General features: G+C 41.2%; 3 protein-coding genes across 17 annotated transcripts in view; 1 reads left to right on the forward strand and 2 right to left on the reverse strand.

Annotated features, from left to right (window-relative positions):
• Positions 1 to 754: 754 nt before the first annotated feature.
• On the reverse strand, positions 755 to 4,937 carry rnf11a (ring finger protein 11a). Of its 3 annotated transcripts, none has more exons than XR_269296.4 (4): positions 4,493 to 4,936; positions 3,346 to 3,518; positions 1,361 to 2,444; positions 755 to 954 (listed from the first exon to the last, which is right to left on the reverse strand). XR_269296.4 is itself a non-coding variant. In XM_005469918.4 (4 exons), exons 1-3 carry the CDS (start codon positions 4,607 to 4,609, stop codon positions 2,273 to 2,275), a joined length of 462 nt encoding a protein of 153 aa, XP_005469975.1. In that variant the 5' UTR covers positions 4,610 to 4,937; the 3' UTR covers positions 755 to 954; positions 2,244 to 2,272. The 3 variants fall into 3 exon arrangements, 2 of the variants coding, with proteins under 2 accessions (XP_005469975.1, XP_005469974.1); XM_005469918.4 differs by having other exon boundaries at positions 2,244 to 2,444; positions 4,493 to 4,937; XM_005469917.4 differs by having other exon boundaries at positions 755 to 2,444.
• Positions 4,938 to 5,998: 1,061 nt separating this feature from the next.
• On the forward strand, positions 5,999 to 11,715 carry LOC100700831 (PWWP domain-containing protein 2A). Its single transcript, XM_003447886.5, has 4 exons — positions 5,999 to 6,073; positions 9,942 to 10,115; positions 10,198 to 10,344; positions 10,421 to 11,715. The coding sequence occupies exons 1-4, from the start codon at positions 6,071 to 6,073 to the stop codon at positions 10,490 to 10,492; spliced, it is 396 nt and encodes a 131-aa protein (XP_003447934.1). The 5' UTR covers positions 5,999 to 6,070; the 3' UTR covers positions 10,493 to 11,715.
• A 1,224-nt stretch (positions 11,716 to 12,939) lies between these two features.
• nfixa (nuclear factor I/Xa) overlaps positions 12,940 to 22,905 on the reverse strand; it is a 118,787-nt gene continuing 108,821 nt past the window's right edge. For 12 of the 13 annotated variants that reach the window (XM_013272973.2, XM_005469919.4, XM_005469920.4 and 9 more), the window contains 2 exons: positions 20,761 to 20,849; positions 12,940 to 17,786 (listed from right to left, as the gene is read on the reverse strand). In XM_013272973.2, the coding sequence (XP_013128427.1) occupies positions 17,772 to 17,786; positions 20,761 to 20,849 (104 nt within the window). In that variant the 3' untranslated portion in view covers positions 12,940 to 17,771. The remainder of the gene's footprint in view (positions 17,787 to 20,760; positions 20,850 to 22,905) is intronic. The other variant, XM_013272972.3, reaches the window with a different exon arrangement.

Raw genomic sequence — 22,905 nt, forward strand, 5'->3', positions numbered from 1 at the left:
AGGATCTTGTGAAAACCGATGAATTTATGAACACAGCAAAGTGCTGTCAGATGTTGATCTGCCATGTAATACTACCTGAAAAGCATCTAATTGGCAACGGCTTCAGATCTTTGAACATCCTTCAAGAAGCCTAGAGAACTATTCCTGAAGACTATGAGAAATGACAAGATATCTGAGTTCAGATTATGTTGAAGAATAAAGGTGATCATACCAATATTAACTTCCAAGCTCATAATAATTGTACTGACGGTTTCTATCTGACTGTACTTGATTTGCAGTTATGTTTGTGCATTTCCTGTTTTTCTAAGAAAATACAAACAAATGAGGGCTGACTCATTCTGAGCTGTGACACTGACGACACATTCTTTGAAGCTTTTCATGTAAAGGCATAGACAGCCAACCCACTTCAGGGATTAACTGTCAAGTCTTAACAGCTTGAGCACTTGGTGTTAGAGTTGCACACTGTCTATACTCAGTGGGCTTAACTGTTATCAATACAAATCAGTCGTTGGTGGAAACAAATTATTTTAGTGCTCAGTTAAACACAGAAGACTATAATGCAGTCATATGCAATGGTGTTTGAGATAAATACATGCATTGTTCCTTAAGGAATCTAAAGATTTATATAAAATATAATAAATGAAAGTCAGTTTTGTCTGTTCCTTAAGTTCTAACCCACTATCCTCTCCAGCTGAGAGGTTGAGAATGTGTTTCAATACAATATTTAATGCAGAAACAAAACATCACACTTGTATAAGATTTGGTATCCACTTTTATTGTGGTTTCATGGATTTCCTAAAACCTGTGCGCTTGTAGCACAAGTCATAAATTAAAAGACAGAATGACTGTTGATTGTTAACAGCAGCCAGATCACATTTCTGGCTTCATCCTGGGCCTGTTTCATTGTGACACAAATCACTACATTGCTGGTATCTGCCTCCTCCTAGAGGACAACTAAAGAAAAACAAAAGTAATGTCATAAATGATTGTACTTCACAGGAAATTGGCTTACCTCAACCTTAAAAGGCACAGTATGTGCACAGTAAATCACAAATTTCCTTTTACAGTCATACTGTCAATGTTTAACAACTGAAATCATGCTTTACATTGAAGATACATTCCTTTCTACTGCTGTAGCTTCTGTTTTTGCCATTTCACATCTTTGTGCATTATGCAACGATAACTGACAGCACATGTCCAACACCAAAAGCATAAAAATCACATTCCATTACCAGACCCAGAAGCTTTAGAAATGCATCACTTGCTCATGTAGAAGGCATTCGACGCACAATCCAAAAGCTTCAAACAAGAAAAGGAGCGGAAACTACATTACATTTTACAACTGGGGGGGTTAACTCACAATGTTAGCTTGACATGATGATCTTTATCCAACATCCCCTTAAAATGCAAACATACACACATAGAAAAAACACCATTATCGAAATCTACAAGCTACACAGTATCAGGTGACAGACATCTTATCTCAAGGTGCTTTAAGGGTGATTGCACGGTATATTGTGTCTTTGTTATTGACTGTAAAGGACACACTAAGGGTTGAGAGCACAAACTTAAGGCAAAGCAAAAGCTGAGGATTCATCTTGTGGGAAAGCATCAGAAACATTCACATATAGTCAAAGCAGCTAAAATAAAACTGGAGTAATCTTCAAAATATGCTGAAAATCTGAACTGACACCACTGTATCTCATGGCATAGCTTCAGGAAAGTGTGATTTAAGTTTTATGTATACTGATGTATGCTTTTCAGTTTTTCAGTAGAGAGTATTGTGTTTCGGTGACATTCAAGACCACAAGTTTACTTGGAGAGTGCAGTTACTTCACTTCATGTGTTCACTGGAAATTCTGACAATGATTCCCACTTGATCAAAACAATTATGCATTTCCTCCATTTAGAGAACATGTTACACATCACACACACCTTGAAAGAGGGTGCAAATTACACAAAGGCAAAAATAAGTGTAAGTCATATGAAAGTGAAATTACTTTGCAGTAATATTTTGCTACTTGTACAGCTCCTTCATTTGTTTTATTTGGCACATCTTCCTTCTGCCAAAGCATGCTTTCCAAGTCTGACTAGGTGCGTTTCAGGCCTACAGAATGTGCTGTAGGACACAGTTGTTTACTTGTGTGTATTAACAAGCACCCAACAAACATCTGCGTCATGCCACATCCCCTCATCTATCTGTTGGAACAGCTATGACAGTTTTGGCTAAAAAGGTGCATTACTTTTAGGCAGAAGCAGCCATCAGGGCCGCTCAGTTGGTTTCGTAAGTAGACAGCAGGGCGGCATCTACGGGCTCCATGCAGGAGGGGCAGGTGAAGGAACGCATCAGCCATGGGTCGATGCAGTCCACGTGGTAGATGTGAAGGCAGGGCAAGAACCGAATGGGGTCGCCATATTCAAAATCCAACATGCAGATCACACATCTGGAGGGGAAAAAGGAGAAAAGATTTACAAATACCACCAGACTTTGATATATTACAAAAAAGCATCTCAAAACACAATCAATAACTCATATGATAACTCATCTTCTGTGCTGTGCCATCGGCTTAGCCAGAGGTAGTTTTGTTTCCCCAATGTATAAATCACGGAAATCCTCCTGGCACTTAACAACTTATACTATATTACTCTGTTTGTGCCGGGGGACCCAGAAGCGCTAACTCGACACGCCAGGACTCAGCAGTCTGTTTGCACTTACAGGCCAGTGGCCTCTCTTTCAATGATGGGGATGTATACATCCCGGAGAGGGAGGAACGCTAGTTTGTGAGAGGAGTCAAGGAGGCCATTTATGTGAAAAGGGAAAGACCTAAGGGTATATTTTTTACCATCTTACACTGCTGTGATTGCTGCAATACCCCAACTCTCTGTGAATGGTACTCATGGCCATTGATCATGACATTTGCATATTAATGACCATGAAACTGACCTCGCAGGCACTGTTAGACAGTGGTGCTGGTTTCACTCATTATGCCAAGGTACTGTTTACAAGGTTGGGAAAACCTGCAGTCAGCTGAGACTGAACAAGTCACTTAGATGAGTGACGAAATGTTTCTCTCACCGAAAACGCTACGTCAACATGAACAGAATCAACTTTTTGGGATTTCCTTACCTGGATGATTGAGCATGCATCAAGATGTGAAAGCTTTGTGTTTTTAGACAGTGGAACTATTCAAAGATTTCTGAATAAACTATTAGTAACTGCTTTTCACAAATTATTGAATTCTTAAAGGATCAAATGGGGGGAAAAAATCTAAGCAATATGTAAGTTGAAAGAAATATTATGAGATTTAGTGCCTGTTAATGAGAGTGCCACCATTTAAAACTCACTCTTTAACTTTTTTCTCAGAGGGGTCAGAGCCTGGATCAAAGATGCCTTTGGGAAGATGGTGGATGAGTCCTATGCGCTGTGCGATGCGGACTTGCTCCTCCTCAGTCAGCTGACTGGCCAGACGGCTCTCACCTGGGGTGGGATGGTACACTGGCACAGCCTGAGTGCGCTCCTTGAAATAAATGAAAAGAAGACAACTTGTGTCATCTTTGAAAGGGTGATTTGACATTTCCAGTGGCATCAGAACACCTGGGACCAGATAAAGATATTTTATTTATTTCCCCGTGTTTCCATATGTTTCTAAATTACCTTCATCTTAATCTTCATTTGACATTCCTTATGCTTTAGATTTCCAAGACTGAAACACTCAGAAACAGACGTACAGCAAAAGCAAATTTTGTCTCTACAGGTGTAATCTAAATGAATGTACCCTCTAGCGCCGATTATTGGACTGCAAGCTAACCATCTTTACAATTTTGAGGGCCAAAAAATACATATACGCTCACCAGTCACTTTATGAGGTACACCTGTTCAACTGTTCATTAACCCTAATAAAGTCTCTAGTGAGTGTATGTTTCAAGCAATATAATGTGCTTGCATAATTTCTTGATTTTCAGGTCCACTATTAGGACACAGGTTGTGTTGAGCCAAACACTAAAAAAAAATGTCATTTTTTTAGTGTTTTAATCTTTACTTGTTTATAAAGTTAAATGTTAAAAACCCCTAAATACATTTAGACAAGTTTCATCCTGCCTTATATAACGGTGGGGCAAAGGTTTGTACCGTCACAGCAAGACGTTCCTGGTTTTCTTCATAACCTGATGACATGAACTAGATAAAACTCCGAGTGCTTAGTAACAGTAGGAAAGCACTATGCAAACGCTATTTCAAAGGTCCAAATTGGGTACAACTTTACACCTTCCGCATATATAGTACCAGAAGTTCAAGACTTGCAACTGTATTGTACAAATCAAAAGCATACAGTAACTTTAAGGTGTGTACCACTAATCCTACAATAAAGGTATTTAATTTCTTGATGAATACTTAGAAGATTTATCAGAGTTTTCAGTATCTTAATGACTGATTTAGACTTAAGGGTAGGGTCATTAAAGTGGCATCCTCTGGACTCCCCGGGCTATATTTCACCTGAGACCCGGGCTGCTCTTGGTATGGCGGCGGGGGCTCTCCGGGCAGGCTGCCTCCCTCGGAGTCGTTCAGCAGCGACAGGTCATCCGCACCTTGTGAAAATAGACAGTTCCCCATTGAAATGAGACCACCATGAGAGTGTCACTTCTTTCCAATGCTGACAGACTCGGCTCTCTGTCTAAGGAGCTCTGGCTAAACGTTAGCTTGGCTAGCTTTTAGCTGACAGCTGTCATTCCGCGAGGAGCCTTATTTACGGAGAAGCGCCGGAGCTCGTTCGGACGCGATAAACGCCCAACACTGAGCGACACCGTGGCTTTAATAACAACTGGTGACACAAATTTTAACTGTATCAGCGACAACAATTCTGTGTGTCCGACCGTACGCTGTGTTTACAAGAAATACGAGCCGGAAATATATCACCAGGAAGTTTTCTAAACCAACTTCCGATAAAAGCTTCCGGTAAGACCTTCAAATTAAAAGTCGAGATGCGAGCTTTGCTTTAAGGTCAGAAGGAGAAGTATAGACAAGGTCAGAACGAGTTGCACTGTGTCTTTGTGAATCTACAGAAAGCATATGAAAGCATATGAAGTCAAGAGTGGCAGAGAAGTATGTGAGGGTGGTGTAGGACATGGATGAGGACACTGGTGAGGTGTGCAGTAGGAGTGATGTCAAAGTTTAAGGTTAGAGTGGGATTGCATCTGTGATCTGAATCCTTTCTTGTTTACGGTGGTGATGGACATGTTGACAGATGAGGTCAGGTAGGAGTCTCTGTGTACTATGATGTTTGCACGCGACATGATCTCTAGTGACAGTAGGGAGCGAGTGAAAGAGAGCCCGAGAGGTGGAGGTATACATTAAAGAGAAGCCAGACAGAATACATTCGTGCTAATAAGAGGAAAACAGGTGGAAAGGTGAACATGCAAGGAGCAGAGGTAGTAAAGGTAGTTGAGATACCCGGGGGATCATCCAAAGCAGTGGTCAGTGCACAGGAGAGGGAAGAAGATTGCACGGGCAGAGTGGGATCTTCAGCTCTGCCACTTCCTCCTCAGCCTCCTGTCTTTTTGTTAGTGCTACCATCTCTAAGATATGTATCACTGCCTTCCCTTTCATTTTACTTTGCTGCAATTCTTCTGCTACAAATCACCCTGAAAATCATCTTCACCTGCCCACAGAACACAGTGCAATAGTTACACCCTTTTGTACATGCTCTACAGTGAGAATAACAAATAACATAGTTTTCCAATTTAGAGTAAAATATCAATCATAAATATTTCATCTGTGTAATATATTAGAGCTATTTCTTATATTTTGCAAACTTTGTAATATATTACATTATTTAATTTAGTTCAGTCTGTTACTGTTCGTGTTGGCTTGGAGCACTGTAACCACATAATGTCCTTAAGGATTAATAAAGTATTCTGATTCTGATATAACTGTATTGCATGAAAAAAACAAAAAAACAATAAAACGCTTTTATTTGGAAAGGGCATATTTCATATATATTGGTTCCTGTCAAGTGAAGGCGAAGAGGGAAAGTTCGTCTCAATTTTTAACCTTCTCGTGATAAAGAGCTGGCCAATGGTAAGCCACAGACACATCTTTCTTTAACCAGTTAACAAGCTAAACTTTTATTTAGGTCTATATTTTATCGCAAAACATAAGCTTTGCGTATAAATCAAAACCTGCTATTATCTGGATTGATGTTTGAAACGAATGGACATTTCAGGACGAAGGTTCCCGTTAGCCGATGGGGTAGACAACAACAAAGCTACCAAACAACAACAAAAACACATTAAATTCTGCTCTACATGACTGGACTCAATCGATTTTACAAGTTGATTTCTTTTGCGGTTTAAAATAGGCGTTTGAGGTGTTGTACGCGAGCAGCACATTATGGCCGGGCAATCTGCGACATCATCCCCAATAATCTGGGGATGATGGGACAACACCCTGGGTTTAATGTGCCTCCGTTACAGTCCGGTATGGCCACCATATACACTCCATATTGCGTGCTGTATGTGGCCCAAACACATAAAACACAGCTACACACGGGGAGCTGGTTTCTCTCAGCTGTGGCAGAGAGTGGGCTAAACCCCGAGAGTAATGTGTTCACACCCCGTGTGTTCATACACGAAGCCACTTTGCCCTCTGTTATGGGCGTACATTAATGTCATCTGAGCCATTTTCATTCAATTTCATTTTGCTTTGTTAAATTAATTGATCTATTTTACTCTATAGAGACAATTTATTGCGTTATATTTCATTTTTACAGAAGTTTTTTATTGTAGTTCATTTAGATTTTTATGCATTGAGTTTATCGGATTATATTGAGCTTCACGCATGTCGTTGAGCTCTATGTAGATTTTTTTCCTTTATGAGTTCCTTTATTTTGATTTATCTTTGTGTGTGCGTGCGTGTTATTTTCATTAGGGCCCGAGCACCGAGAGTGCGAAGGCCCTATTGTATCGGCTCTGTTTCTTCTTCTTCTTCTTCTTATTATTATTATTATTATTTCGGCAAATGAATCGGCCTTTTGAGGGCCTAAACATGCTCAAAAACTCATGAAATTTTGCACACGCGTCAGGTCTGGTGAAAATTTACGTATTTTAATGTCCGTAGACATGTCCAGGGAAAATTGGCTCAGTAGCGCCACCTAGAAAAATGAGAAACGCGAGCCCCAGAGATGGGTATGACCTACATGTATAAAACTCGGAACACATATCTAACGTTCGGAGACGCACAAAAAAGTCTATTATGGCCATGTCCTAAACCCAACAGGAAGTCCGCCATTTGGAAGTGAAGGTGACATTTTGGCTCTAATTTTGCCATTTCCATGCCTCGAACTTTTGCGAACTCCTCATTGGAATTTCATTGTACAAGCTTCATATTTGGTCAGTGTCAACTACACACCTGGGCCATGTTAAATTGCGGAGCTTTTGAGTTTTCGGGTTACGGTGAGGCCGTGGCGCCACGGCGAATTTCGATGACTCGCCATGAAAATCTTATTGCCTCTCGTTCTGTCATACATTGTCCGACCTTGACCAAAGTGGACACATATGATAAGGCTCCACCCCTGAACATATTTCAACTGCCATATTTGACATCAGGGACAGCGCCACCTAGTGGGAACAGGAAATGTCATGTTTTACACTTTGGGGTACAGTATTGAAATGGGTGACATCTGCAGCCTCAAATTTCTCCAGGAAAGCCTTAAGGAGTTGGTCTTGGGTTACAGAGAAAACTGTGAGTTTTCGCTGAAGGGTGTGACCCCAGCAGCATGGCGAACATTGAGGTCTCGCCATGAAGAAACAAATTAGTGTAACTCAATGAAATCCAATGTGATCAGTACCAGATTTTACAGGGATGATGTCAGACCCGCCCTGAACAGATTGATATGCCCATTGTCAGGAATACTTAGAGCGCCACCTAGTGGCACCAGGAAATGTCATGTCTTTCATTTTGTTGTACTGATTTTCACAGGTTCATCGTGGCCACCTCAAAAGCGGTGAATATCACCATCAGGCCCTCTTGATGCTTCAGTGAGAAAATTGTGACTATAAACTGAACGGCGCACCCTGGTGGCAACGCAGTTCACCATGAAAGATGAAGTGGCTTTTGAGGGGCTTGAAAAGTTTAAAAAGTCTTGAAATTTGGCGCACACCTCTAATGTGATGAGGGCTTTGTTTTTATATGTTCATTTTCCTTGAACAGCGCAAAATGGCTCCACAGCGCCCCCTACAAAATTTCAAAACAACAGCCCCTGCTCTGTGTTTTATGTATGAGTTTGAAACCTGGCAGGCTTATTGGAGATATCAAGATGTACAAAAAAGTCTCTTGGAGCAATATCCCAAATCCAACAGGAAGTCAGCCATTTTAAAATTAATGTGTAAATTTGGCGACATTTTCCCCTCTTTTCAGGCCTCATACTTTGACGAACTCCTCCAAGGGATTTCATTAGATTTACGCGATCTCCTGTGTGTGGAATCTAAAGACCTTTGTGATGTTAAATTGCGAAGCTTTTTACGTTCAGGGAAACGGGGTGGTCATGGCGGCACGTGGAGTTTCAATCACTCGCCAAAAAGCAGTAACCTGCTGTCGCTCAAAAACACAATGTCCAATCTCTCCCAAAGGTCGCAGGCGTGATGAGACTCGAGCTCGGAAATGTTTGTTATGCCATTTGTCAGTAATGGTTAGAGCGCCACCTAGTGGGACGACTATAATAATGGTTGAATGAGATGAAATTTTAGCTGGTGGTTAAATGCATGAATTCCATCAATGTGACATCAGATCGGAAGCGCTGGTTTTAGGTGTTGGGCTTGGCTCGACGCGCCGGGGGTGCGAGGGCCCTCATATCGCTGCTTGCAGCTTTAATTTTGTGTTGTTTTGTATCATATTGTGTTATTGTCTTCTATTTTGAGTGGATGGAGTTATTTTACTTTATTTAAGGTATTATTTTCTTTAGCACTTTATAATAATAAGTGCTTAATTCATCTTTTATATAGCATTACTCCTCCTTAGTATGCAATTTTTAAACACCGATACATTATTATGATTATGATTATGATCGTGATTATTACTAGCATTCAGTTAGTAGCAGTGATAGCTTTACATAGTTAGACCATGTATAGCAGTGATAGTTGTATATGGTGTAACAACATCAGATCAGGAAGATTAGGAAGGCACGTAGGCTGATGTTCATTTTTTCTGATTTTTCATATGACTTTTGTCATGTGACTTTGTCTTTCATTTAGTACAGCCTCTTGTTTTGCCCAACTCTTGTTCTTCTATAAATGCCAGGCAAATGGATGATAAGCTGCTATATGCTGCCCTTTTTTGTTGTTGTTGTTGTTTTGCATAGGGTTTCCACTCCTTTTGTCCCAGATGTGTCAAAGTGCACATTTTTAAGTGCTGTTTGATATAAAAAGAAACAAAAATCAGGAGAACAGGTGTGGATTTTATTTCCTTGCCCTCTTACTTGTGAAACAACCTTTATAATGGACTCAAAGTCAAATACTTTCCTTTTGTTTTTTATTTTTTTATTGCATCCATACAAATATTTTTACCCAACTAAGTTCAAATTTAGATTACCATAATTATTTAATATGCCACACTAAGGTCTGTTCTTCAGAATATGACTAACCCAAACAATATCCATTGTTAAGTTGTGCAGTTGTTCTTGGTGATTGAATGCATATCAGTTCTGTAAGTGTTGGGAATGAAATAAACAATATTTAAAGAAGCCTTATTGCCCATTATACATCGTTCCTGTCATAAGAAATTCCTAAACTACCAGAAATGTATTGAGATCTGAAATCATTGTCAGTAGTGGCAGCTTTGGCCCTGAATGGTAGCAGAGACCCACTGATGCTGTTGTGGTAACTCGACTCATGTTACAGAATTGCCTGTCTGCACATCAGACTGTCTCTAATGGCACTCTTCATTCATTTAGGCCTCGGTTCAGCCACCCCCTCCACCCCCTCCACCTTCTCCACCTGTCACTTTGTCTTCTGAAAAGCAGCGTTCTCTACTTTCACCGTGCCCCCAGCATGCTGCAATACCAATACTTCCTGAATATCCTCCAGTTCAGGAGACAAGTGGATCATCACAGGCAAATGTCTCAGAGGTAAATGTCTCCCCCACTGTCTGTGGTTATACTGACATGAGACGCTTCAAAAAGTTTCATGATTTAATCTCTCAACATCCAGAATGGATCATCTCCACCCATGCAAAATGGATTACAGTTTCCACCATCGCAAGACAGTACAGGGCCTGAGCTGTCAGATGGTGATGAAGAAAAGAAACACCTCCCAGTGCAGGAAACAGACCCTGCACCGCAGACGTTAGCCCAACAGGTCGGTCGTCTCTGAGCAGAAACTTAAAAACTGCTTTTCATTATTAAAAAGACTAATTGGTTTCCATCTTCTTCAGACTTCTGGATCCAGGATGCCCGATGAAGCTGACGCTCAGGCAGGTGAGAATGGAGAGGAGCCCATGCCCTGAGGAGCTTCAGTTACTTGCGGATACTTGAAATTTCAAGCAGTTGGGATCATTTGAATATCATTATATTGCAGCAAATTTCTACTTTGTGTTTTTAGTTTTAGCTGTGCTCTACGAAGCGCTTTGCTATGTGTTTCTCATTCAGTCACAAAAACGTGTACGTCATGAAGTTTATGCCTTGCTTATGGAATTTGCACATAGTTGAACTACTAACCCTGCTATTAGAGACAATCCACTTACCTACCTTAGCCACTCCTGAACAAGCCAAAGTACATTAAAATCATTAAAGTACCTCGGTGACCTTGACCTCAAGGTCAGAGGTCAAGTTTTCTGAAAATCTCGTGAATATAATAACCCAAGAAAAAAGTCATTATTTTCAAATTTATACTATAGGTGCATCTACTAGGAGGCTGAGGGTAGCATTAGTGGCCATAAGTATTTTTTCCATTATTTTTTATTTATTGAATTTGAGGAAAGAAAACGTGAAACTTTTTCCCCAGTTTACATTTCACAGGCAGGGATTTATTATTGGTTGAAGTAAGGAAGATATTTTGAAACTTGAACAAATCGATGCCAAATCATAGGACTTTATGATGAATAATTCTAAAGTCATTTTAATTTATTTATGATCTTCAATCTTAAATCTTTGAAGTGATCAAACAGTCATCTGATGCCTCATGCTCTTTGGCACTCTAACCGGTATTAAGTGCACTATTGCGCCTTAGATGGATGCCATGTGGGGAAAAGAAAAAAGCCCACCAGCACATGCACTTTGTCAGAAATTTTGTAATGTGGTTCTTGAATATACCTCAGTGATGTTTTATTTCTGGTTTACTTTAATTTGTCTTCAACTCTAATTTCGTAGCTCATGACTTACCCTTAAACACAGGACCATACTGCACATACTTAGTGTGAACACTCATTTGTAAAAAGTCATGACCGTGCAGAGTATTAACCGACAACAATGTTCTGCTCAAAAATAGTATTTAAAAACTCATTTTGGTCTTCTAAATAAATTATTGTCATTTCTTTTTATCTGTTTGTATCAGTGTGGTTAACGTAATGTTTAATGTTTAATGTGCTTACTGCTGGCTGGACATGAATCCTTTCCTGGAGTATGAGCTCTTAGTTCAGAATACTTAAGTCAAACTTGCAGCTGCAGTGCTTGAAACCTGTAAATGTATCTTTTTAAAAAAAAAAAAAAAATTAAACACTGCTGAACCAAATATTGTCCTTTTTTTTTGTCACTTGCCCAATTTTTTAAAAAATGAAACTTTTTCTTGTTTTGAACACTTGCATTACTGTTTTTGAAGGAAGGCTTGACAGTGTTTGGTGAGTTCCATAATGCAGCGGTCCCCAACCCCCGGTCCGTGAGTCGTTTGGTACTGGGCCAGGAGAGTTAAAGCTCGGGTGTGAAATGTATGGTTTTCAGGGTTTTCATCGTTAATTCGGTTTCCCTGGGTCTTTTCCCGTGTTGTAGTTGTGTCTTATTTTCAAAGAAATATTTACGCATTACCATAGCGACCAGAGAGCATTAAGGGGCAGAGAGGAGGATGTTACTCTCAAAGTTGTTGGCGCATTTCAGGAGGACGTTGCTAATAAAGTTACAAAATTACAGAGTGAATTTATGTTTATTATCATATTTACAAAATACCACCGTTTTTTTCTTGGTCGTATCATTTTATTTTGTTGTATTTATCCGCGACACCTTAAAGGCCGGTCCGTGAAAATATTGTCTGACATTAAACCGGTCCGTGGCGCAAAAAAAGGTTGGGGACCGCTGCATTAATGAATGCAACAAAGAGCCTGCAGGCCCTGCTAGCAGCTCTGTGAGGCTGCACCACTGCGAATCACATTGGGTGAAATGCAAATGCTCAGGTCACAATGCTACCAATCTGGTTTTTAACAAGTATAACGTTTAATAAGTTTCCCATCTCATTTTAGATGGGGACCAGTGCAGTTAAAGTTTTAAAGGTGATCCATATTACCAATACCAATATTCTTTCTTTGCACATTTTGCACCTCTATACCAAAGTTTCAAGAAAGTGGCCTGATGGTGTTTTAAGAGAAAGCAACAGCACTGATGACAGAAACTGGAGATAAAATAACATAAATAAATGTATAACTTTGTTATAAAGTATTTAGTTTGCAATTAGTTTGACCAATTCATTTCATAACACGACATGAAAAGTGATTAAATAACCAAATTCAGCAGTTTGCCCTCTGGGCACTGCTGACATTCCACATTTGAATCTGGAACAAAGTGGTGGGGCATGTAGCCTGAATGTTTTCACATTCCCAACACCCTACAAGGAGACAAGTTATTTTTTTAAGTTTGTAAGTCCAGTTTAGAAAAACTAAGGATTGAAGTATATTAACAGCTGTTCCTGAGGCAGTTCTTTTATGCATTATCCTACATACTGAAAGAATGACATGGCACAGCAAGATGGTACAGTCAAGAACATCCTTTTTATTCAATCAGGTGCTGCTCTTCTCAAACTGTGTTTTTCTTCTTATGGAAAAGAAACTGTAATTAACACATGCATTTCACCTAGAGCTCTGGGGGTGTTCTCACAAAGAAGTGGTGCTGCACTGAGGGCATAGACAGAGGCATAGAAGACTTGGGAGTGAGGGGGCCAAGGGTGCTGCCTAATTCACCATTAAACCATACACACTTAAGAAGAAAAAGAACTAAAATAAACAACAGAACAAAGACACGGATTAATCCTGCATGAGGTGGTCGGAGGAGAAAAATGGAGGGACTCCCTGGATCCTCAAAAATCTGAGAGATCAGGTTCATGCTGGCCTTTTTCTATCTGGTTGATGTGTGGAAAATGGCTAATACTGCTGAGGATTTCGGTGTGTGAAACCCACCTTAAAAATAGCAATAAAGAAAAAAAAGATTCACTTTATAAGATTGGTTTAAATGGATGTGGTATTTATGCTGGAAAAGCGTCGCCCCTCTTTCAGCCTCATGCACGACAAGTCCGGTTATAAGGTGCTTGTAGCTTTCATTTTACAGTCCAAGGCATACTCAAAGAGAGCCTAAACGACAGCATACCCTGATAGCAAATATGAAAAGAACTCCAAATTAAAAAAGGAAACAAAAAAGAGGGAATAAAACAAAGCCAAAAAATAAATACCTTAAAAAAAAGAGCAAACTCTTATCCTAGCCCATGCAGCCCCTTTCCAACTTCCCAAAGCAGTTCATCTATCCCTCTCAACCCTATTAATCTTCCCCTTAAACCTCTTGAACCCAAACCCCTGAACCACTGTCGTCCCTTCCTAACCCACCCAAGGACACCCCCAAAAGCCCGTCAGCGTAATTTGTTCACTTACATTAGCTGCTGAATGGAGAAGCTGAAGAAGATGGGTATGGTAATACAATGTGAAGCATACAGACAAGAATAACATGTGAGCTAACTGCATTCTGCTCAGACAAAAGTTTTTCGGCAATATTTTTTTTTTCATCCTCCCAACAGCGGAGAGGGCAGGAGAGAGAGAGAGAGAGAGAAAGAGAGAGAGAGAGAGAGACGGAGAGTGACAGACACACAGTTACAGACTACTCCAGTGTCTAAGAGAAAACAGACAGTGGAGACAGAGGGGAAGAAAAAAGCAAGAGCTGAACGAGAACAAGTTTTTTTGCCTTTTCAATTTTTTTTCTCATTTATCAATAAAAAGTAAAGAACTAATTCACACCAGTTTCCTTTTGTACTATATATATGTGTATATATATATATAGCTTTGAAAAGGAAGAGAGGATAGAAGGGAAGGAACAATGGAGGGAATTCATTTTCGGAGCCGGAGGAAAGAGGTGCCCCTGATCGCTGAATGGGTGGTGACCTTTTGCCTCCTTACAGCACTCAGGGGCAACCTGCTACCTCAAGCTGTTTCAAGGAAAAAAACAAATGAAAAGAAAAAAAAGGGGCCATCTTGATTACAAAATGGAGTCTGTGAACAAAAGGCACTTTCAAGGGACAACCTTTAACTGCTGGGAAACTATACACTACAGCACAAGCACTATAAGAGTCATTTACAGAGGAGGGGGTGGAACAGGGGAGAGGCTCACCTTGCTGCCTGTTTCACAAATGGCTCAGACCTCATATGTATGCCAGATTAAAAGCTTCTTTTACCCCTTTTCTGCTAACTGTACAGAAGGTCTCGGTCCACTTCAACGTCAGGTGTCTCAACACAGCCTGCTGAGCTCCATCCAACTCCAGATTTAGAAACATACTCGGATGATAATGGGAAAAAACTGATTTTGGGATGTGAAGTCTCTCCGGCAGTACTGGGAGAGACTTGTCATGTGTCAATGCCAATGTATGTGATAAAATGAATTAACTGGGAGGGTTTTTTTGTTTGCTTTATTTGCTGGTGAGTTTCAGGCAGTGCGCGGGTAGGTTATTTAAAGAGTTTCTTGGGCTCGACAGTATAGGTTTGCTTTATTTCTTCTAAGGGTTGAACCAAAATGCCTTTTGTGTCACAACCTTAAGGAATAGGAACCTCTCCCCCCACTTAATACAAATAGAAGAATACAAATAGAGAGAGGAATAATGCAGTTTCCTAAATGGTCTGTTATTTTTGTTCACTCATTTATAATAGTTCTGAATGTACTTTATAGTGTTAAAGCACCAGTTTTTCATCTGATGATAGAGATTTTTTTTTCTGAAGTTGTGTACATTTTTTTTTCCTTCAGCCCTCCCACATTTTTATAAACAAATGATTACACATATAACATTAAAAAAGAGACAAAGGAAATAAAAACAAATACCCCCAACTTACAAAGACTAGGATTTCTCGTGGCCCTCTAGTTTAGAGTCCCGGAGCATATGGACTTGAAACAAATACATTTTTTTTTCTCTTTTCTCTTAGCTTTCTTAAAAATCTCTAACAGACAAACACAATGATCTACCCAATGCATTGCACGTGGCTCAATCGACACATATTTTTCAATAATAATACTTTCCATCAAAAAACAAACACTTTTTTTTTCTTCAAACCTACTGTCGATTTTTGACATGTTCATCTAGGTATTATAATGCTGCGCAGCAGATGGCAATGGCGTGTGTCGTTTAATTCGTATTGGTAACAATATGGTGATGTTACTGAAACGGGTTGTGGGGCGGGGTGGGGGAGGGGGGTAGTGAGCGGGGGTGAGAGTTCAGAAAATAACTAGACTGCCAACAAGCTCGTAGTAAAAGTTACAAAGGAGCATATATCATAAATATATATGTATAAGATCTCTCTCTCTGTTTTTACAAAAAAAAAGAAAAAAAAAGAGTTTGCAGTCCTCTATAAAGATCTGTCCTAGGCCAATGGTTTCCACATGCACCAACGCTACCATGCCCATGTAGCTTTAGCTTATATGTGGGAAGAGAACCTGAAGTCAAGTTTATTACTAATTGCATGAAGGGAATACAGAGGCACTTCCATATATTGTTATAGTCTCGATATATGGTTTTAGTACATAGAGCTAATGTTACTAGAGAGGCTGAGAACAAGCCCTCAGCCCTGTTTACTATCCCTGCAAAAACAGAACCAACAGCTAGGCAGTCCAGTTATTTTGTGAGGTCGGCTTTTGTTGGATTGTGTCATGACAAAAAATAATACCAACAGCGATTTCAGTGTGAACATTTACATAGAAAAATATGTCAAATTAAAAATACAAATTTTAAAATGAATGAAAAACCATTAAAAGGCAGTTTGGAGAACCAGTATAAAGGCTTCCCTTTATAAATTTAAACCAGGTTGTTGGTGGTGTTATTTTATATGTGCATCTGTGTGCGTGTGTGTGTGTGTAATCCTCTGGGTTTTCTTGTGAATAGTCTACGGGACACGGGGTGAAGCAATGCCAGGGTTGCGTGTGATGAGCTGTCGTTACTGTGCTGTCCATACATGAGAAATTTGAGAAACTGCTGTTTCCATTTTGCTGAAATTCGAGCGTGATACTATGTGTTACTGCAAACTAAAGAAAAATGTTATGACATGCAAGAGAAGGTTAAAACAATCCAGCTGAGACAAAACCAAAACCAAATCTGGAAAAAGAAAAAAAATCGCAAGTAAACAACTACAAACAAAATTAAAGCAAATAATATGAAGCCGATGCTGTGTGTGCCTTGTTGTAAAATCAATATCTATGGATTAAAACAAGATGATTTTGTGAGTGGTTTTGTGACCGACTTTTCTGGAAAGGTTGGTCTGCATGTGCTGCCTGCAAGCTTGCATGTGTGTGTGCATGTGAGTGCTGTATCTTTCAGGGCCTAGACTCTGATGTTAGCACAGCCCCCATACCTGCAGCCTCGATTCACTTCTCTAATCGCTCATCTGACCATCAGTGTGCAATACTGTTCATCCCTTAAAAAAAATTAATAGTGCATAGGTAAGGGGACGAGAGAGCACGTGTAGAGTTAGTGTTATGACTATCTGTGTGTTCACCTTCTTGCCTTTGTGCCTCATGGCCGTCGTTTCTCCCATAGCAGGACACCCTGGTACATTGACAGGTAAACAAAGACCAGCCACTTAGTGCATATGTGTCACACCACTGGACCGGATGGTGCCAGCATGATTGGCCAATCTGAAGTGAAACAGGCTCAGGGCTGAGCGGATGAAACAGTGGGGTGAGGGGACACTCAACTACGAGGCTGCAGTTACGGTTTTGCCCCTGACAAGCACCGAGCTCCAGGTGGGACAGGCTGTGTGGGGTGGTGGGTGTCAGGTGAGACCATGTACCTGGAGGAGAGATGCGCAGATATGGAGGCGTGCTATTTGGGTGGCAATCTTTACAACTTGCACATCTGACTTCACCATTTACCACTACTTGTTCTTTTTTTGGATCTCCCAGCCAATGCATGGAGTTTCATTGTGGAGACAACAAAATGGAAAAAAATCATTAAAAAAAAAAGAAAAGAAAAGAAACAACAAATGTATAATTGGTCATTTGTCAGTTTGCCATATTGTGTTTCCTTTCTGACAATTCACGGTGTGTGAGACAGTTTCTCATCTTCTTCCTCCTCCTTGCATTCTGAGTCTGTCCACTCAATCTTGTTGAAGACTCCTGTGCAAAAGGGGACGAATGTTCCTGTTCAAATCGTGTTGAATTGGGAGTCCTCTTGGGGCAGCGTGGGGTTTTTTGGGGTTCTATAGTAGTACTTTGAATAGTGTTGGCGAGAGAGAAAGACCTTTTAGTGTCAGCAGTTTGTTCTTTTTCAGCGGCGATGTGTTTGTTTTGTCAAATTTCCAATTTTCATGACACAATTTTAGCTGTTGATTCAGAGAGGCCTTGTCAGAGGAACCAGGACTGTAAAGATAAAAAAAGAAGATAAATGTGTTTAGTTTTTCAACTCCCATCACCATAATTACATTTTGATTAAGCCACAATTCAATTCAGTATTTTTTTTTGTAGTGTGCAGTGAGGAACACAGAAGAATACCTACCAAGCACATGCACAGAGACATGAAAGAGGATAAAGCGGTGTGGACTATGATGACAGAATAGCATTCTACACACAAGTTTTAATCCTTGTATCAATCAACAGTTTATGTTGAGGACATGTGCAACAAAACCTCAGTGCTACTGGTGCCAGTTATTATTATATCATTGATTCCCAACCTTGTGTCCAGGACTCCAACAACATATCACAAAATCAAATTGACAGGAAAAAAATATATAACAAAAACATATTTGTGAAACATCAAATTGTGAGTATTTTTAATAATAATTTTTCTAAACTATTTATAATTTCTCCTCTTTTATCATTTTCAAATATTTAAATTCTCTCTGACAGAACAGTTTACAACAAGATACTGATTTTGTTTGAAGGCCTGACGCTGAACGGGAACACCAGGTATTTATCCACTAGGGGGCCACCTATTACCCCTTTTCTCCTTCACTTACAGTACTTAACTGAACTCAGTAACATACGGTGTCACAGAAGTTACTACCTTACCACTTGCTGCTTTTAAGAGGGCTGACTCAAGCTTTTTTACTCATTAAAAACAGTTGTGTTATTACAGAGTTACAAGTTCAACTAGGGCAGCATCTTTTGTGTCAGTCCTAAAGACTCCTCAGTAAGCAAACACGGGACTATTGCTGTTCTGTCATGGGCAACCAGTTTACATGTAAGGTGATCATCCTAATATGCCTGTGCTCTGTGGGCCAGAGTCGGCTCAGGCTACACTGTAAAACTACGGAGGGCAGCTACTCTGGAGATCCAGTTTCTGAGTTTGATAAGACGGCAGAGCGCAGGCTTTGGCACAGACCGAGCTGTTCTGGCTGCCTCTGACATTCCACAGGCCTCGGCCCGGTGAGAGCAGAGACTCACGGCACCTTCGACAGCAAACTCTGTCCCCCCACCCCACAAAAAAAGAAATCAGACAACGCAGAGAAAGTTTCAAAACCCTTAAACCTCCATCTATTCTCCACCACTCTACCTTACTTTGGTGTTTGAAGATAATTCCTCCTCCTGGCTCCAACTTCCTCTAACCCCCTTCTCTTTTCCCCTCTCTCACTTACTCTGGCTCTCTCAGTGTAATCCTTGGCAGTGGAAAGTGACCCCCACTCCCCCCTCACGCCCCCCCCCCCCCCTCTAACCCCCCCTCTTCAAGTCCAAGTTCAACTGCCTATGACATCATGTCTCGTTGCTGCGGGCAACCAGACAGCCAGGACGTGACTGTGGAGTGCAGCGAGCTTCAACTAACCCCCTCTCTCTTTTTTCCCTCCCTTTCTCTCAGTCCCTCTTACTTTCTCCATGCTTGCCGTCCCCCACCGCCCAGCTCTCTCTTCCTCCTGCATAGCTAAGGTTTCACCACCAGAGAGCTCCTCAGACCAGCTTTTCTCTACTTATTGCTCTGACGGCAGTGGGAAGACACTCTCTCCTTCTGTCTTGGCTAGTTGGCTAGCAGGCACCAAGGCGGGCTGGCAGGACTATCGTCTGAACCTCGCCATATGCCAGAGAACAGCAGGATAGGCAGAGACCTCTGTTACTCACTCTGGCTGACACTGTTGCTGACCTACTAGGCTCAGTAACTGGGAGCATTTGCCCAGGTTCTCGCTGTGCTTGCTGTAAACCCGGCAGAAATGTTCAAAGTGGACATTTTTCAATAATGTTTGATAAGCAATTGCTGGAGATAATAAGCATTTTGAACAGATGTAAGCTGCTGTAAAAGCCCTGTTGTTTTTTAGGAGGGAAAATGAGGGGCAAGAGATTTGGCACAGAGTTGAAGTGTATGTGCATATGCGCTAACACACATTTGGATGGTGTTTGAATCTCCCCTCGGTGCCAGAGCTACATCTGTAGGAGAGTGGTGCAGGTGGGGAGCTTGAAACTAGTAAAGGGAGCAGCAGGAGGAGCGAGAGGGAGAGAAAGAGGGAGAGGGTGGGCTGCTGATGCACAGGGGAGTGAAGGAGGGGGTTAAGCAGAGCTGTGCCGAGGAGGAATGCAGATTGTTTCCATGTGTGGGGAGGACAGGACAGCCGAGTTGGCTGCAGGCAGGTGCGGTTAGCCCCTAATGAGAAAAGTTGTGTTGGTGATGGAGTAGGCCCAAGACACTACAGCCCAGTGGCAGAGCACAGCCAAAGCTAAAAAACCACAATGTAGTGCACTACTGGCCTCACACGCTGCACTAATGCACACTGTGGGGCCTTGCAGAGATAAATCAACACTGCTGGAGCTGAAACTAACTGGCACTGCTTACAGTCACTGTGGGGAAACTACTGTGGTATCAGCACTGTAAACCAATACTGAAACTAAAGGCCTTGATACATGGGCAACACTTTATTACAATGGAGCTGAGCAAATTCACAAACAGTTGATGGACAATATCTGTTAAACGTTGAAAGCTTATAAAAAGCTTATAAACTAAGCTTGAATCCATGTCCGTGACAGCTGAACAACCCGATGAAAACGGTACGATACTCACGCTAAACTACTGACCTTGAGTGGAGACGGTCTGAGGAAAAAGTTATGATTGGCTTTCCACAATATTTATATCATTTATAGCTGCTGGGGTCGTGTGCTGAATAACCGATCGTAGCACGTTTTCGGTGCACAGCCATTGTCTGAGTATTGCCTCTGTATCACGGCCTTCACCCTGAATGTCATGCTTGTCCATTTAAACCATGGAAAGTTGTATGTGTGCACAGGACTGTGCAGCGTTAGGCTTGCAGCGGGTGGTGAGGGAAAAGGAAGAAAAAGACATAAAACAGAGGGGGAGGAGGAGGAGGGAGAGGTGGATATGTGGATGTTAATTAAATGAGGGAGGTTGGCGGGGTACCTGGGTCTGCTGGGGGATATTCAGAAAGTTGTCCCGTGTTCCGATGCCGACAAACCGGTTGGGAGCTGTGGAGCCTGGCGTGGAGTATGCTATAAACAGAGAGATACAAGTGTGTACATGCTTTTACACACACACATACACACTCAACTTTCTATATATTTAATCTACACTACTATAAACCTGCTTAGGCTCTTGCAGTATATCTGTCAAATAAACTGGTGGGAAAGGGTCAGGGATACTGATTCTGTATTAGTCACATGGGTGATTTGTTCATGCTGTGGACAGGTTCACTGTTATTCAACCTAACCATTTAATCTGTGGTTAAGAAGGGGGCATAATGTAATGATTAGTGCTAACATGGAGAAGCCTTCTGTTAGCCACAGACACTCCTCAGCAGCCCCTGGCTTCAATAACAAGCCACAGTGATCACAGAGAACCACCAATGATTCACTGTAGACTTGATAAAAAAGTTGGTCTATGGAGGAACTGTACTCATCATCACTGCTCCTTTTGCATTTAACAGGTTCACAGGAGCATCTTGCCTACACAGTGACACCACTAAAGAATGCCACAGGATCAAATTTAGGGCAGTTGTGCTCACTGGACTCCAACATGAAGGCTGAGTAAAATCTTTACTGTGCATGGCTTGAGTGAGTTGAGGGGATGGGAATGTGTAGGGGTGACAGCGACAGGGCTGGAAACTGATGCATGACTGAGGGTGAGAGTGTACCGTGTGTGTGTGTGTGTGTGCGCGTGTGTGTGTGTGTGTGTGTTTATGTGTTTCATGGCTGTAATTAAGATATCTTGAGAATTAAAGACAAAATTAGAGGGGAAAGAAAAAAAAATACACTGATAACAGTCACCGGGATGAGAAAAGAGACGGAAAGTACGATATTTATTTATATAGATTTTCATATAAATAAATAAGAGTGACATGTTAATCTGTGAGAGCTGGAAGGAGGGAGGGGAGAAAGACTTGATAGGACAGGAAGAGGAGAAAAAGTCAAAACAAAAAGAGGAGAAGGTGCCCCCGTTGCTCCGTCCAGTGCCCCCTCTTGGTGTGCCTCTCCCATGGCCCGACTCTCGTACTGCACCTGTCTGGGTGGAACCAACCAAAGCCTCACCACTCTCTGCCGACACTCCTTTCTCCCACTCCCCCGGTATAGCACTAATTAGATAAGTTTGATTAGATTTCATCATTCATGTTTAGAGAGATGGGTTGTTCTTGTTATACTGTGATTTTCATGTTTTTTGTTGTTCTCAATTTTTAATTGTTGTGAGATTTGTGTGAAAGTGGCAAGGGGATTGGGTGGGTAAAGTGGGGCATGATGTTTTTTTGGAGTCCACGCCAACTGCCCTAATTTTGTTCCCTTAAAAAGAAAAAAAGAAAGAAAGAAAGGAAAAAGAAACAAAGAAAGGAGGGTGTGATATCAAATAAAGTAGAAAGCAAAAACGAAATGAGAGAAGGGGGTAGATTGTATTGCTGCTGTCACAGACAGACATGCAAAGTCTGCATTGATCAAAGGCTTGCAGCTACAGAGGCAACGTGCACAGGGCCCTGCTCTGCTCTGCTCTGCTCTTCCAAACTACAAAACACATCAAAAAGAAGGGAGAGAAACTACACTGCCTCTTGTGGTGCTAGCAGGAAACCCAACACCAGAGAAAGAAAAATAGAGAAAAAAGACTTCAGGATAGGGAAAAGTAGGAGGTTAAGGTGGTTTGCAAAGACATGAGGAGAGAAAAGGAGACTGAATTTCAGAGGAAGACAGAGAAAGCGATACAAAGGAACCTGACAAGGGATCTCTGGTTTGGCAAAGGCGTGGCTTCTGCCTTCTCAAAATCGGTTCTTGCTGGTTCTGTACAGCAGAGTATATTGGCAGTCGATAAGATGATAGGAGAAACAGGACTGAAGCTCTCGGGGCTGCTGAGTGTTTGAGTAGATTCCATCTTACTGGTTAACTTGAGTGGAAACTATAGCAGTAGCCATTGTAGGAGCCCCAAACCTGTGCATTTCCAGGAGTTAAACCAGAAGCTTGCACTGCACATAAATACTGGGACTTCTATGATGGCTACGTCTTTTCTAGCCTAAAAAACTTCATCTGGTATTGGGATACATAAAATTTGCTGCCAGGTAGGGGCTAACAA

Source organism: Oreochromis niloticus, linkage group LG6 (genome assembly GCF_001858045.2).
Source record: "Oreochromis niloticus isolate F11D_XX linkage group LG6, O_niloticus_UMD_NMBU, whole genome shotgun sequence".
Classification (NCBI taxonomy): domain Eukaryota; kingdom Metazoa; phylum Chordata; class Actinopteri; order Cichliformes; family Cichlidae; genus Oreochromis; species Oreochromis niloticus.

Excerpts from the sequence above, each read along its gene's own strand:
- rnf11a (XM_005469918.4), bottom strand. The coding sequence starts at position 4,609 with ATGGGGAACTGTCTATTTTCACAAGGTGCGGATGACCTGTCGCTGCTG. Across the intron at positions 3,519-4,492 it reads AAGAGCAGCCCGGGTCTCAG|GAGCGCACTCAGGCTGTGCC; the intron begins GTGAAATATAGC and ends ATTTATTTCAAG. Across the intron at positions 2,445-3,345 it reads TCTGAGAAAAAAGTTAAAGA|ATGTGTGATCTGCATGTTGG; the intron begins GTGAGTTTTAAA and ends TTTCCCCTCCAG.
- LOC100700831 (XM_003447886.5), top strand. Across the intron at positions 10,116-10,197 it reads CACAGGCAAATGTCTCAGAG|AATGGATCATCTCCACCCAT; the intron begins GTAAATGTCTCC and ends CTCAACATCCAG. Across the intron at positions 10,345-10,420 it reads CGCAGACGTTAGCCCAACAG|ACTTCTGGATCCAGGATGCC; the intron begins GTCGGTCGTCTC and ends CATCTTCTTCAG.